Genomic DNA, 16,722 nt, shown 5'->3' with positions numbered 1-16,722 from the left:
CTTCAACACCAGCAAACCACATCATCAGCAGCCTCACAGCTGACCCGCACATGTTCCCAATAACAATGGGACTTTATATAAACTAGAGGCACCAAGACTGTGAAGGAAGCGGAAAACATGCCAACTGCAGGTACTTCACAATCCAGACAAAGAGGCTTCAAGAGCTTTTATCCAGCAGCAGCCTCCGGTGTTTGACTTGGACAGTAATATCGCCATTACCCAGACATACCAGGAGATGGCAGTATTTCACCATTGCAAGCACGGCACTTTTTAGACCGTGTGGGGCGATTCTCTAAAATAGCAAAAGATGACCAGTGAATTTTGCATGGTGCACATCGCAATTTTTGCATTACAGGTGTGTTTTTTGATGCAGTTTCAGTGCGTTTCCCCCCCTTTTTTTATTTTTTTGAGTCTTTTTGAAAAATCTCAAGACATTGTACGTTCCAGTGTTTTTGATGCATTTACATGTTACATGAGTTTTGCTGCATTCCATACAAAATAAAATGAAGCAGGCTCTACTTTTGTTGACTGCACTTGTGTGAACTAGGGCCACTGGAATACATGGAAAACACTGTGCATGTGCTTTGGATGCAGATTAAAAAGGCACAGGCTGAATCCGGCAGGAACCAGCCCTTAATATTTTTTTCCTGAATAATTATTAATTAAGGATCAGGTTGACACCCCATGCAGTCCAGTGCATTTTTATCTGTATCAAAAACACATATATGATTTTTAATGGCATAGTACACACCAGTGGGGTCAGTTCCAGTGTGTTCCGAAAAAAACAAAAAAAAAAACAAAAAAAAAAAAAAAACAAAAAAAAAAGTAAGTAATGCTGCATTTTTTTCTGCGCTGGACTGTACTGGAACCCAATAAAACGCATTAAAAATGCACTGAAATGCATCAAAAACACACTGGACCCTAGTATAGTGAAAAAAAAAAAAAAAAAACAGGAAAAAAAGCACCTGAAATGCATCTGGAAACACATCAAAAATGCACCAGACGCATTAAAAAAAGCGCATGCAGAAACGCATCCAGAACGGATCTGGAGTGCATTTTTGTGGTGTAAATGGGTCCTTAATATTATTTTTCCTGAATAATGATTAAGGGAAAGTTCACACCCCATGTAGTGCAATGAATTTTTTCTGCATCAAACCAAAACGCATGGATAGTAGATTATATGGGTTTCAATGGCAGAGTTCACACCAGTGCAGTCAATTCCAGCGCGTTCCAGAAAAAAAAAAAAAGTAGAGCATGCTGCATTTTTTCTGCACTGAACTGTACTGGAATGTGGGAAAACACATCAAAAACGCACCCAAACACATTTTTCTGCTTCAAAAACGCATGGATAGTGGGTTATATGGTTTTCAATGGCATAGTTCACACCAGTGCCATCAGTTCCAGAAAAAAAAAAAGTATAACATGCTGCTTCTTTCCTGCACCGGACTTTACTGGAATGCAATAAAACGCTTCAAAAACGCAGTGAAACACATCAAAAATGCACTGGGCCCTAGTATAGTGAGAGAAAAAAAAAAGCACCTACAATGCATCTGAAAATGCATTAAAAAATGCACCAAAAATGGGTTAAAATGCGCATGCAGAATTGCACCCGGAATGGATCTGGAGTGCGTTTTTGTGGTGTGAACCAGCCCTTAATATTTTTTTCCTGAATGATGATTAAGGGCCAGTCACACCACATGCAGTCCAGTGCATTTTTTGAAACAATTCCAGTTTCAGGGAAAAAAAAAAAAAAAGTAGACATGCCGCATTTTTTCTGAACTATACTGGAACGTGGTAAAATGCATCAAAAACGCACCTAAAACACACCAAAAACGCACTGAAAAAACACACGTCCTTATTTAGGGTTAGTTCACACCACATGCAGTCCAGTGCATTTTTTTTTCTGCATGAAAAATGTATGGAAATTAGGTTATATTGTTTTCAATGGCATAGTTCACACCAGTACGCTCCAATTCCAGTTTCAGAAAAAAAAAAAAAAGTAGAACATGCCACATTTTTCTGAACTATATTGGAACGTGGTAAAACGCATCAAAAACGCACCTAAAACACACCAAAAACGCACTGAAAAACATGTCCTTATTTAGGGTTAGTTCACACCACATGCAGCATTTTTTTTTCTGCATCAAAAATGTATGGAAATTAGGTTATATGGTTTTCAATGGCATAATTCACATCAGTGCACTCCAGTTCCAGTGGAAAAAAAAAAAAAAAAAAAAAAAAAGACATGCCGCATTTTTTTCTGCACTGAACGTGGTAAAACACATCAAAAACGCACCTAAAACACAAAAAAAAAAAACGCACTGAAAAACACACGTCCTTATTTAGGGTTAGTTCACACCACATGCAGTCCAGTGCGTTTTTTTTTTCTGCATCAAAAATGCATAGAAAGTAGGTCGTATGGTTCCAATGGCATAGTTCACACCAGTGCGGTCAGTTCATGTGTTACAGAAAAGTGAAAAATAAAGTAGAACACGCTGCATTTTTCCTAGACTGTTTTGAAACTTGACAAAATTAATCAAAAACGCACTGGAACGCATCAAAAACGCACCGGACCCCAGTACAGTGAAAAAAAAAAAAAAAAAAAAAGAAAGAAAAAAAGTATCTGGAATGCATCCAGAAATGCATCAAACACGCTAAAAAAAAAAACGCACATGCAGAATCCGGAACGGATCTGGAGTGCGTTTTTGTGATGTGAACCGACCCTTAAACCAACAGTTGGCTGTGAAATATCGATAAGTCCCAGCCAGCTTCCCACATGCAGGACGGTGGCGCCAGAGATCCGAAGAATAGTGAAGAACCGGTCCGGGTGAGGACAGTGCTGGACACCCGGACTGATATCTGTGTATTACATTTCCAGCTACTGACTTTTATTTTTTTTTTAATCTGACCGGAGCTCCTCTGTAATAAAGGATATGCTAATATGTCTTCTACCTCAACACGGGTAATATATTACTTAAGGCTGGTCATACGCCAGCAGAATTCTGCTAGAAAAGCTTCATTTTTGGAACGATCGTTGGATTTTCTGATGGTTAGTGGGGGTCAAATCGACATTCGCTTTCAACTGTAGTGATGGAAGAATTTAAAAAGGGCAGGACAGAAAATGTTCTTCTCAAAACAAAAATTCTACTTGAATGAGGTTTTTCATTCGGGAACAAATGTACAAATTGTAATTTGCATGATTTAGCACCAAAGAACCTGTTTAACCACTCCCCCCGCCCCCCCCCCCCCCCGGATAGTAAAATGACGGTGGGGGGCGCACTCTCGTTCTGAAACGGCGTCATATGACAGCGCGCGGCGATCACGCCGTGTTTCTAGGACACGTTGCGACCCCCCCCAATCTTAGTAGAGAGCTGATGACAAGGCTCTTTACCCATGTGATCGGATGCGTCCAATCACAGCTGGTCACATGTAAACAAGGAAGTGCTCTCCTCACACTGACAGAGTGAGAAATACCACCAAAAGAAAGCTCTGTTTGTGTGAAAAAAAATGATAAAAATGTAATTTTTGTACAGTGTAGCATTGACCACGCAATTGTCATTCAAAGTGTGTCTGCGCTGAAAGCTGAAAATTGGCCTGGGCAGGAAGGGGGGTGACAGTGCCCGGCAGGCAAATGGTTAATGCATCTGAGATTCCAGAATTTCCGTAAGATCGCTTGAAGGAAATTCTACTGGTGTATGGCCAGCTTAGGACTTAGAAGCTCAGTTCACTTGCAATGGACAGATCCCTCTCCCCCCCAATATCCCGGAGGATGTGCAAAGAACAAGATATTAGGCAAATGGAAGACTTTGTTCTCTCGTCCCAAAATGATGGGAATCCATACCAAAAATACATTGTTCTACTGGATTGAAAGCAGATAAGAAAATGCTGTGGTGCAGGTGAAAGGATAGTGCCCCATCATTGGCATTAGTGGGAGGTACAGTGCCCCATTGTTGGTGTCAGTGAAAGGAATAGTGGCCTGTCATTGAAAGTAGAGTCTTGTTGGTTTTAGAGAAAGAAATAGTGTATCATCGTTGGTGTCCGTGGAAGGAATAGTGCCCTATGAATGGAGTCAGTCAAAGGAATAGTGCCCCATCATTGGTGTCAGTGGGAGGAATAGTGCCTCATCATTGGTGTCAGTGGGAGGAATAGTGCCTCATCATTAGTATCAGTGAGAGGAATAGTGCCTCGGTGTTGGGGTCAGTGGAAGGAATAGTGCCCTATCTTTGGTGTCAGTGGGAGGAATAGTGCCCCAACTTTGGTGTCAGTGGAGGGACTAGTGCCCCATCATTGGTGTCAGTGGGAGGAATAGTGCCCCATCATTGGTATCAGTGGGAGGAATAGTGCCCCATCTTTGGTGTCAGTGGGAGGAATAGTGCCCCATCTTTGGTGCCAGTGGGAGGAATGGTGCCTCGGTGTTGGGGTCAGTGGAAGGAATAGTGCCCCATCTTTGGTGTCAGTGGGAGGAATAGTGCCCCATCTTTGGTGTCAGTGGAAGGAATAGTGCCCTATCATTGGTGTCAATGGAAAGTATAGTGCTCAATCGTTGGTGTCAGTAGGAGGAATAGTGCCCTATTGTAGGTGTTGGTTGGAATAACAGTTGCCCTACTGCAGGTGTCAGTGGCAGGAATAATGCCCAATTGTTGGTGTCAGTAGAAGATTACTGCCCCAAAAGCCGGGGTAAGGGCAGGCCCCGCAGTCCGCAGTTTGGAGATAACTGCTGTATAATAACAGTAAAAAACAAAAAACAAAAAAAAACAAGACTTGGAAACCAAGTTGGCCCTTTCTTTTTATTAATGTCCAAGGTTGAGTACACTGAATTGTATTTTAGATAATTTCCTTTGACGTTTTGGTGGGTTTTTGTATATTGTGTCAAATGCTATATTGTTTGGTCCAAATCTAATGGTTAAACCAAAGCATTTCACCCCCAGCTACATCACCAGCCTAGTCTCTAAATACCAACCTACTCCTTCTCTTCCTTCCTCTCAAGACCTTCTGCTCTCTAGCTCCCTCCTCACCTACAGGACTGTTCCAAAGCCTCTCCAATCCTATGGAATGCCTTACCCCAATCTGTCCGCTTATCTCCTACTCTATTAGCTTTTAGACGATCCCTGAAAACCCTTCTCTTCAGAGAAGCCTATCCTACCAACACCTAACAACTGTATTTTCATTTCTCCATCAGCTCATCCCCCCACAGTTATTACCTTTTCTTCCAATTGACCCACTCTTCTAGATTGTAAGCTCTAAGGAGCAGGGCCCTCTGATCCCTCCTGTATTGATTTGTATTGTAAGTGTACTGTCTGCCATCATGTTGTATAGCGCTGCGCAAACTGTTGGTGCTATATAAATCCTGTATAATAATAATTTACAAAAAAAAAGAAAAAAAGCTCAGAGTGTGTCCGTTTTGCCCCTTAATTGGAACCCAACAGGCAGGTCCTAAAGATCATACTGAGACGCAAGTCCTAATATATGAAACCATTTTCTGACTCCCCCCCTCCCACACTCCTGAGGGTAATGACACAGAAAATTCAAATCATCTGCGTCCGTTGCTTATGCAAAATTACAAAAGGGTGTTCCTTACATCTCTAAATGGCACCATGCATACCCCTATAGATATATAAAGATACTTTCGCTTTGCTAAATAATAGAATTTGAAAAGGAAACAATGGCCGTGACCCTTCACATAGTCATTTAGTGGATACTATGTTACATATAAAAGAGATGAGTAATAAAACCACCAGCTCGGCATGTAATAATAGCAGAAGATCCCACTTGGAGAATAGGACAACTCTTGGAATCCATGCCAATTTCAATCTTCTCCTTCTAATCCCTTCTGTCACGGCAAGTGTGAGCTCTTCTATTCACCACCGCCTGGAACTAAACTCTCAGGGATTTGAGGTTGTTTCACATCCCCCGGACGTACGCTCGAGGCTCGCACACAAAGCTCGCCATTCACAGGACGGCCCTGCGAGGGATCTGGCGTATTGGGTTTCAGTTTTTATTTCCACTGCAGTAAGAAACAGAAAAAGATCCTTTCTATGAAGACAAAAGTTAAAAGGCTGAACTTCACCTACCCCGTGTCTAAACAGCCCAGGCTTCCTTTAAATAAATCACTCTCTTTCTACAAACTAGGCCATGGAAAGGTTTATATTTTCTAAATTATACTGGAATCGCTCAATGCAAAAACTCCATTCACAAAGGTTGGAGGTTAAACCAGACCCAATGCAAGTCACTATAAAGACAGCATGGTAGTCATGGTACATATATTTCAGAGGGGGCTATATATTACCAAAAGCATTGGGAACGCCTGTCTTTACACGCACTTGAACTTTAATGGCATCCCAGTCTTAGTCCGTAGGGTTCAATATTGAGTTGGCCCACCCTTTGCAGTTATAACAGCTTCAACTCTTCTGGGAAGGCCGTCCACAAGGTTTAGGAGTGTGTCTATGGGAATGTTTGACCATTCTTCCAGAAGCACATTTGTGAGGTCAGGCACTGATGTTGGACAAGAAGGCCTGGCCCGCAGTCTTCACTCTAATTCATCCCAAAGGTGTTCTATCGGGTTGAGGTCAGGACCATCAAGTTCCTCCACCCCAAACTCGCTCATCCATGTCTTTATAGACCTTGCTTTGTGCACTGGTCCAAATCATTTGGTGGAGGGGGGATTATGGTGTGGGGTTGTTTTTCAGGGGTTGGTCTTGGCCCCTTAGTTCCAGTGAAGGGAACTCTTAAGGCGTCAGCATACAAAGATATTTTGGACAATTTCATGCTTCCAACTTTGTGGGAACAGTTTGGGGATGGCCCCTTCCTGTTCCAACATGACTGTGCACCAGTGCACAAAGCAAGGTGCGCAGTCATGGATGAGAAAGTTTGAGGTGGAGGAACTTGACTGGCCTGCACAGAGTCCTGACCCCAACCAGATAGAACACCTTTGTGATGAATTCGAGCAGCGAGGCCTTCTTGTCCAACATCAGTGCCTGACCTCACAAATGCTCTTCTGGAAGAATGGTCAAACATTCCCATAGACACCCTCCTAAACCTTGTGGATGGGCTTCCCAGAAGAGTTTAAGCTGTTATAGCTGCAAAGGTTGGGCCAACTCAATATTGAACCCTACGGACTATGACTGGGATGCCACTAAAGTTCATGTGTGTGTAAAGGCAGGCGTCCCAACACTTTTGACAATATAGTTTACATATACAGGGCTCAAAATTTCAAGTCTTGAGCTACTAGCCAGGGCTTAAGAGTTACTCGCCACTAGTTGCCCCACCCAGCCTCTACCCTGCCCCGTCCCTAAACACGCCCTCATAAATTATCTCATGAAATGACACTGTTAAATGTTTTTATGCAGAATTAAGTTACAAAAATAAATATTAACAGCTTTATCAGTGCCCACCAGTGCAGCCTCAGCAGTGCCCATCAATGCAGCCTATCAGAGCCCATCAGTGCAGCCTATCAGTGCTGTCCCAACAGTGCCCATCAAAGCAGCCTCATCAGTGCCCATCAATGCAGCCTCCTCGGTGCCCATCAATGCAGCCTCCTCGGTGCCCATCAATGCAGCCTCCTCGGTGCCCATCAATGCAGCCTCCTCGGTGCCCATCAATGCAGCCTCCTCGGTGCCCATCAATGCAGCCTCCTCAGTGCCCATCAATGCAGCCTCCTCAGTGCCCATCAATGCAGCCTCCTCAGTGCCCATCAATGCAGCCTCCTCAGTGCCCATCAATGCAGCCTCCTCAGTGCCCATCAATGCAGCCTCCTCAGTGCCCATCAATGCAGCCTCCTCAGTGCCCATCAATGCAGCCTCATCAGTGCACAAGGATTAGAGAGAGGAGAGCCGACCGGATCACACAGAGTGGGGATCTCCCACTGTAACACAGCTTGGATTTGAATTGCCTGGTGGCCGCAGTCAAACGAAGTCCCCCCTCCTGGACCAGCTTCTATGATAGACATAACACTGCTTCAATTTCCTGGCATTTGACCAGTATGTTGTCCATCATAGGAGCCTGTCCAGGAGGTGGGAATTTGTCTGACAGCGGCTGCCGGGCAACTCAAATCCAAGCTGTGTCACAGCGGGAGATCCCTGCTCTGTGTGATCCGGCGGCGCTCGCCCCTCTCCAAGGGAGCCCCACACTCGTCCTCAAGTTTTTTTCCACTCGCCAAGCGCGAGCAGGCGAGTGAAAAATTTGAGGGCTGATAGATTGATTGATAGATGGATGTATCTAGATATCTCTATCTATCTATCTATCTATCTATCTATCTATCTATCTATCTATCTATCTATCTATCGTGTGTGCGTCTTTTAAGAAACTTGCCGATGGGGCATTTTGCAGTTTGTAACATAAAACCACACTGAACTGGCCATAATATAAACTCTGATTATTTCAACAGCAGTTGCAGTCAGTGTCTACTTTCCAACTTACAATTCCATCCTTGATATAACGTGATCGGTGACCGCTTCTTCATCCTTTTTTCCCTGCAGGTATTTTATAAACACGCTCTCTTTCATTAGAACTCGTTTTATGAGCGCTCAATGGAAACCAGAAGGTCTTTAAGGACTGTTTTCATTCCATGACCAACCAACAGTAGTAACTTTTATAGAGATGTCAAAACTCCGACATGTGCAGCGCAGTCAGAGAGTGGGCGGAATTGTGGGAACTGTCAAGTCAGATCCAGAAAAAAAAAGGAAGCCTGAGCGGCTTCTGGAACCGAGATCTGCGGAGTCAGCGGGTTTAGTACCTGGAGATGGAAAAGCCGCTGGAAAAGTGAGACTTTATCTGGAGGTTTAAGACAGAAACCACTCTGCTGACAGAGATCCCGAGAGCGGCACTGGAAGTGTGAATGTGGTCAGCCAGCGTGGGAATGCGGTATGTCGATGTGATACAGAGCTGCCAAGTCTCCAAGAATTTCAGCACTTTCATAGAGCTCTGTACACCCGAGCTAAGGAGACCGTAAAAGGTGAGAGGGGTCTGGGAACGAGAAGGAGCGTTAAACCAGCACTTGCTCTAAATAATTTAACACCTGCTAATGAAAACACATCAAAGCGTCGGCTGGCCTAGTAAAAAGGATTAGAAATCAGTCAAATTATATATGGTCTGCATACACGCCGTAAACATTTCTTTTTATATATCTTTTAGCTTTATAGCTGCACTTGCATGTCCCAAAAAATGTCAAGAGTACATGAAAAGTCCACTTTAAACTCATTTTAAAGACTGCGAAATGGTTTCCTTCTGCATTTAATTGCCCTCTTTCTCCTCATTTCCACCTCTGACCACTTTTTAGAGTCTTAACAAATGGACCTGGACAAGAGTCTGGTCCTGCGTCAAGTTGGCCATCTGGAATGCAACTTGCTGACCTTGTGGTGTTGGACATATGTGGAGCTCTCAGGGTCAAATCCCTACAATGTGCGATTGGGTTTACCACTGCAAAATGGACATGTGCACCATATAATTTAAGATTTTAGTGTTGAGTGCTCTCAACCTGTAGTACCGCATTGACTTGAACCATTAGTGACAACCCGATTTCACATGACTCGGCAAGCATGCCGGTAAAATGTCAAGATTACATGAAAAATCCACTTTAAACCCTGCAAAATGGCTTCCTTCTGCATTTTTCAATGGTCTTCCTGTCTCTTCATTTCCACCTCTGTACACTTTTCAGCGTCTTAATAAAGGGACCCGGACAGAGGTCTGGACCCGCATCATACTGGCCATCTGGAATGCAACTTGTTGATCTTGTGGCCTTGGATATATGTGGAGCTCTCAGGGTCCAGTCCCTACAATGTGTGATCGAGTTTTACACTGCAAAATGGACAAGTGCTCCAGACAATTCAAGAGTTCAGTGTTGAGTGCTTTCAACCTGGAGTACCATACAAGATTCTCTCATCTGATGAAACCAAGATTGAACTGTCTGACCTGAATTCTAAACGTTATGTCTGGAGGAAACCAGGCACTAATCACCACCTGCCCAATGCCATCCCAACAGTGAAGCCTGGTGGTGGCAGCATCATGCTGTGGGGGATGTTTTTCAGCAGCAGGGACTGGAAGACTGATCAGGGTAGAGGGAAACCTGAATGGAGCAGAGATATCCTCAATGGAAGCCTGTTCCACAGCGCTCAGGACCTCCGACTGGGCCAAAAGGTTCACCTTCCAACATGACAATGATCCTAAGCACACAGCCAAGACAACACAGGAGTGGCTTAGGGACAACTCTGTGAATGTCACAGGGTGGCCCAGCCAGAGCCCTGACTTGAACCCTATTGAACATTTCTGGAGAGATTCTGTGCAGGCCAGTCAAGTTCCTCAACCCCAAACTCGCTCATCCATGTCTTTATGGACCTATCTTTGTGCGCAGTCATGTTGAAACAGGAAGGATCCATCCCCAAACTGTTCCCACAAAGTTGGGAGCATGGCATTGTCCAAAATGTCTTGTATGCTGATGCCTTATGAGTTCCCTTCACTGGAACTAAGGGGCCAAGCCCAACCCCTGCAAAACAACCCCACACCATAATCCCCCCTCCACCAAATGATTTGGACCAGTGCACAAAGCAAGGCCCATAAAGACATGAATGAACGAGTTTAAGGTGGAGAAACTTGACTGGCCTGCACAGAGTCCTAACCTCAACCTGATAGAACACCTTTGGGGTGAATTAGACTTTTAGAATTACATTTCTTTTTGTATTTAGCTGTATATTTCTTGCTGCTATCATAACCTTCCACCAAACAACAACCCAAAATAAATGCTCCCACTCCTGACGATCGCAGTGATACCACATATGTGTATGTTAGTTGTTGCTAGCACAGCCCAGAAACAATAGTGCGCATTTTTCATTTTTTTTTTCTTATCCTACCTAAAACACACTGACACTCATTTAAAAAAAAATAAAATACTGACCCTGACCGAAACACTATCCCTGGCACTGACCTAGATTAAACCTTGATGTAGGCATTTTTTTGTATTTTATTTTTTTCTTTCTCTACAAGGAAAGAGATACAATGTATTTCTCTCCTCCATTCAAGAGAAAACACAGGGGCTGGGCTTCACAGTGACTGATCACAGTGGTAGCCAATCAGAGGCTATCATAGCGATCAGGTGACCTGGAAACAGGTATTCCAGGCTCCAATCTTTAGTAAAAGGCTCGGGGCTCTCAGGTAAGACCCTGGTCTCTGAGTACTGGGAGCATGTTCCAGCACAAAGGAAGATAGGCAAATATGCGGCCCCACGGAAAAAAAAGCCCAATTCAATGGGGCTGCATATTTGTGTGAGGTTGCTGTCAAGGGGTTAACCACTTGACCCCCCAAAGATTTACCCCCCCTTCATGACAAGGCCATTTTTTCCGATATAGCCCTGTGTTATTTTATCGGACAATTGCGCGGTCATGCAATGCTGTACCCAAATAAGATTTATGTAATTTTTTTCCCCAAAAATAGAGCTTTCTTTTGGTGGTATTTGTTCACCTCTGCTGTTTTTATTTTTTGCACTATAAACAAAAAAAGACCGAAAACTTTGAAAAAAAACAAACAAAAAACAATATTTTTTGCTTTCTGCTATAAAACATATCCAACAAAAATTTAAAAAAAAAAAACGAATTTTCTTCATAAATTTAGGCCGATATGTATTCTGCTACATATTTTTGGTAAAAAAAAAGCCCAATAAGTGAATATTGATTGGTTTACATGAACGTTATAGCGTCTACAAACTATGGTATCTAGTTATAGAAATTTTATTTTTTCTATACTAGCAATGGCGGCCATCAGTGACTTTTGGGTGCTGACATTTTGTCGGAACCAGTGACACTAATACAGTGGTCAGTGCTAAAAATATGCACTGTCACTGTACTAATGACACTTGCCGTGAAAGGGTTAAACATCTAGGGCGATCAAAGGATTTAAGTGTGTGCCTAACCAGTGTTTTTGTGTACTGTATGTGCTGATTTTACTAGGGGAAGAGATGGATTTTATTCCCTGCTTTGCAGGGGCACAAAATCCATGCCTTTCTCCCCTGTCAGAACAGAGCTCTGCCTTGTTTACATAGGCAGAGCTCCATTCTGTTTCTCTGCCTGGCTATTGGCAGATGTCGGTGGACATCCATTGCCCGGCACCTGAAGATTTGATTCTGCTGTCAGTAATCACAAAATCGGCCCGGCGGCTGCACATGTGCGCCCCCTGTAGGCGGAAGTGCAGAATCAGGTATATATACACCTGCACAGAATGGCCACCCTGTAGCAGTGGAACCTTGGTTACCAAATAACGCGGTTAACGAGCGTTTTGAAAGACGAGCAGCTCTCTTTTTTTAAAATTGTGACTTGATTTGCGAGTGTTGTCTCGCAAAACTAGCAGAATTCATGCTAATGGGGTGTGTAGTACCGCATTTGGTCAGAGGTGCGGGGGGCGACGGTGACACTCAGAGCGGTTTGGAAATACTCGGAAATGCTCTGTTCCCGAGTGTTTCCGAGGCTTTTTCCGAGTTCAGCTGAGTTGTCCCCGAGTATTTCCGAGACTCTTCGGTGCCCCCCCCCCCACCTCTGGCCACATGCAGTATTGCATGCAATAGAAGTCAATGCGGAACGAATTATCTTCATTTCCATTGACTTCAATAGGGAAACTCTCTTCGATATGCGAGTGCTTTGGATTACAAGCATTCTCCTGGAAGGGATTATGCTCGTAATCCAAGGTATCTGCTATATGGGCGGTCCAGAAAAGGTTAATAAAAAAGTCAAGCCCACTTTTCCATTACTTTCGGTAAAACCAGTGTACAATGCCGATGCACATTCAGCTGATCCAAGCATACATGTTTCTAGGAAGATTTGTCTTTAGGAAAAGCCTGACCACAATATAGATGGTGACCACCCAGTCCTCAATATGAACATACTGACAAGCCAGAACCCAGTTTCAGAATTACAGTTGCTTTAAAGTTTGTAGAACAGAAGAACATAGTAGACAGGCTGTAAGTGTCAAGGACATGACCCACCTGGACTGACACTGATGTGTGTTGCACTTCCGCACCTGTGGGGCAGGGCGCGGCACATGAAGGCACAAGCTCTCATTCACAATTAGCATGGTCTTGTTTACCAGCTTTGTACAGGACACAATAGTCTTCCGTTCACCTGATAAAAAAAAATAAATAAAAATAAAAAGACGTCAAACGTGAGTGAATCCACATAAATATTAAAAAAAAAAAATTGGCTGATACCAGCCAACCAGGTTTAAAATAGAACGTGGCACACTTTTTTTCATTTTGGATAGAGTAAAGAAGGATTCTAACACCTGTACGTTTTTTTTTTTTTTTTTTTTAACATTTTTGCCCTCTGTGTCCCATTGGGGAGTTTACATTCACTTCCTGTCCCATTGCCAAAACATAAAGTCGGAGGAAATCCCTGGTCGTCACCAGAAATAGTGTCTCCATTAGAAGATTTGCCCTCTATTCCTGTTCTGGTGACAACCAAAATTTTGGAATTTTCTTTCACTCTCAGCTATAATAGGCACTGGAACAAACAGAGAAGCTGAATCTCAGTAATGGGGGACAGGGACAGCAAGAAAAATTGACGGGGCCTCTAATCATGGCGGTGATTAGGTTGTATCTTATTTGGGTGGTAGTATATCGGTGTGTGTGTGTCTGGTCTGCCCGGGGCGCATGCGCATTGGACAAGTGGAGGAGGAGTGGCGATTATGATGCAATTAGTATTGGCCTGGTTGGCTGCCACCTGGTGGGGATGCACAGGCGAATGCCGAGGTGAGTTGTTGCCAGCCTGTGAGATCATCAGCTGCTCGCGCCACGATACTCCGCCGGAAGTGCATTGCCCGACTAGGAGTGTCTAGCGGGTGCGGCGGTAGGTTGGTGCCAAACTGTTACATCATCGACCGACCGAGTCACCACGTCGTGCCCCATCGGCCACCAGTCCACTCTCTGATCTAGAAGCCATGTGTGAGTTGCACAGATCTGTCCTCAACTTTAGTACTATGAATTCATGCATCTCCAATATTCGCTCCTTCCTAACCAACACCACAAAGCTTCTAATCCACTCCCTGGTCTTCTCTCGTCTCGACTACTGCAACTCCCTCCTCATTGGCTTACCTTTAAATAGGTGAATAAGTTAAAAAATGGTGCGCTTATTCCACATAAATCATATACAAAATGATACATACAAACTTATTGTACAAAATCCCACAAATGCATAAAATAACGAATAAAACCAAATGAATGTACCTCTTACCTTTAAATAGGCTACCCCCCCTTCAGTCCACCATGAACGCTGCTTGCCAGGCTCAACCTTACAAACCGCTCGCCGTCTGCTACCCCTCTTTGCCAATCCCTTCATTGGCTGCCACTCAACCAACAAATTAAATTCAAGATACTAACCATAACTTACAAAGCCATCCACAACTCGGCCCCGAGATACATCACAAACCTAGTCCCAAAACACCAACCAAATCTTTCTCTTCGCTCCTCCCAAGACCTCATGCTCTCTAACTCCCTTGTCACCTCATCCCATGCTCACCTCCAGGACTTCACCAGAGCCTCACCCATCCTCTGGAATGCTCTAGCCCAATCTGTCCAAATATGTCCTACTTTGTCCACTTTCAGATGATCCCTGAAAACCCATCTCTTCAGAGAAGCCTATCTGGTCCCCACCTAACAATTGTCCACTTATTTTCTCCATCAGCACATGCCACACAGTTATTACCTCTTGTATCTCTTGACCCTCCCTCCAAGATTGTAAGCACTAATGAGCAGGGCCCTCTGATTCCTACTGCTTTGTAGTTGGACTGTCTACCCTGAAGTTGTAAAGCGCTGCGTAAACTGTTGGTGCTATATAAATCCTGTATAATAATAATTTGCACGTAATGATTGTGAATATATTTCTCAACTTAGACTATTCATCTTTGCCTCCAAGAAAGCAAAGTCCTCAAGAAGCAAGTAATGTGAAACGCGTCGATCTCTTGGGCGATGATAGGCAAAGACAGTTCTGAATAGTATATATGGTTTTGTGTAACAAATAGAATTCATTTCTGGAGTGTGTTCAAACTGTGGTTTAAATATAATCCTGTAATAAACATTTTGTACTTTTTTTTATGTGTCAAGTCCTCTTTGTACCAGTAAAGTCCACAAAAAACATGGACGGGGTACACTATGAGCGGCCGTAATTTTTTTTTATTTATAGGGTCTCTGATCACTTTGTATTCTATTCAAAACTAAAAAAAAAAAATAATTGCCTTTAATTATACTTTAAACCGGCACGGTAGAAAAACAGTTTACAAATAAAAAAATTGAATGTGCGTACAATTAAAACAGAACTCGGTGCATTTTCCTCTACTTTTATAGCATACCCCCTACAAGCCGAACGTAACAAAGGAAGCCAAATAACATGACATTTCATGCAATGTGTTTGGCCGACGAGTGTATATTTGCCCGTAATTGCTTTAGAAATAACTCACCGGGGGATTTTATGGCCGATCATAAAATCTGTTTGAATGTGTTTATGAAGGACTTTCCAAGACAATTCGGCTTTTATAGGAAGTGTTCTAATGAGCACACTGTAGTGCGATTGTGAAAGCACAGTGTCTTCTTGTATCGATTGTACTTTGCATCTGTTGCGTTGTAAGCACTTTTATTCTGAAACAACATGGGACAAGCATCTGGTGCACAGAGCAAGACGGTCCTCATTACCCACACGTGTCTTGGAGGCTTAGCAAACTCATCCACATATTGCATGACTTCAGCGCTGTACATCATCCTATTAGGCAGAGAAGCATTGACAGCACGCTCTTATTGTAGGCTGGCAAAGGATAAAGTCTATTTTCTGGGTTGCTAAAGGCAAGAAGGGAAATGTCTGCATGGGGATGTACGGAATACCTGTGCATTTCAATGCGGGCATAGACAGCCCTTTGCACGGGTGTACGCATACGGCCATGTGAATAAGGATTAGCTATGCAACATGGATCCGATTGGTTTGTGGAGCTAGACCAATCAGAGGAACACTTTATGGTGCTATTCCCTTCAAATGATCACTGGATGGTGCTAGACCAATCAAAGGAACGCTGGATGGTGCTAGACCAATCAAAGGAACGCTGGATGGTGCTAGACCAATCAAAGGAACGCTGGATGGTGCTAGACCAATCAAAGGAACGCTGGATGGTGCTAGACCAATCAAAGGAACGCTGGATGGTGCTAGACCAATCAAAGGAACGCTGGATGGTGCTAGACCAATCAAAGGAACGCTGGATGGTGCTAGACCAATCAAAGGAACGCTGGATGGTGCTAGACCAATCAAAGGAACACTGGATGGTGCTAGACCAATCAAAGGAACACTGGATGGTGCTAGACCAATCAAAGGAACACTGGATGGTGCTAGACCAATCAAAGGAACACTGGATGGTGCTAGACCAATCAAAGGAACACTGGATGGTCCTAGTTTAATCAAAGGGACACTGGATGGTGCTAGACCAAAGCAACACTGGATGGTGCTAGACCAAAGCAACACTGGATGGTGCTAGACCAAAGCAACACTGGATGGTGCTAGACCAAAGCAACACTGGATGGTGCTAGACCAAAGCAACACTGGATGGTGCTAGACCAAAGCAACACTGGATGGTGCTAGACCAAAGCAACACTGGATGGTGCTAGACCAAAGCAACACTGGATGGTGCTAGACCAAAGCAACACTGGATGGTGCTAGACCAAAGCAACACTGGATGGTGCTAGACCAAAGCAACACTGGATGGTGCTAGACC

The 16,722-nt window shown here is 43.7% G+C and overlaps 1 protein-coding gene across 2 annotated transcripts in view; it reads right to left on the bottom strand.

Moving 5' to 3' along the window:
• ADAMTS17 (ADAM metallopeptidase with thrombospondin type 1 motif 17) overlaps positions 1 to 16,722 on the bottom strand; it is a 407,931-nt gene that overhangs the window by 26,097 nt on the left and 365,112 nt on the right. For both annotated transcript variants that reach the window (XM_073618375.1, XM_073618376.1), the window contains one exon: positions 12,962 to 13,097. In XM_073618375.1, coding sequence (XP_073474476.1) covers positions 12,962 to 13,097 — 136 coding nt within the window. The remainder of the gene's footprint in view (positions 1 to 12,961; positions 13,098 to 16,722) is intronic.

The sequence above is a fragment of the Aquarana catesbeiana genome, linkage group LG03 (genome assembly GCF_042186555.1).
Source record: "Aquarana catesbeiana isolate 2022-GZ linkage group LG03, ASM4218655v1, whole genome shotgun sequence".
NCBI classification, from domain to species: Eukaryota; Metazoa; Chordata; class Amphibia; order Anura; family Ranidae; genus Aquarana; species Aquarana catesbeiana.
This window is presented reverse-complemented; position numbering and strand designations above follow the sequence as displayed.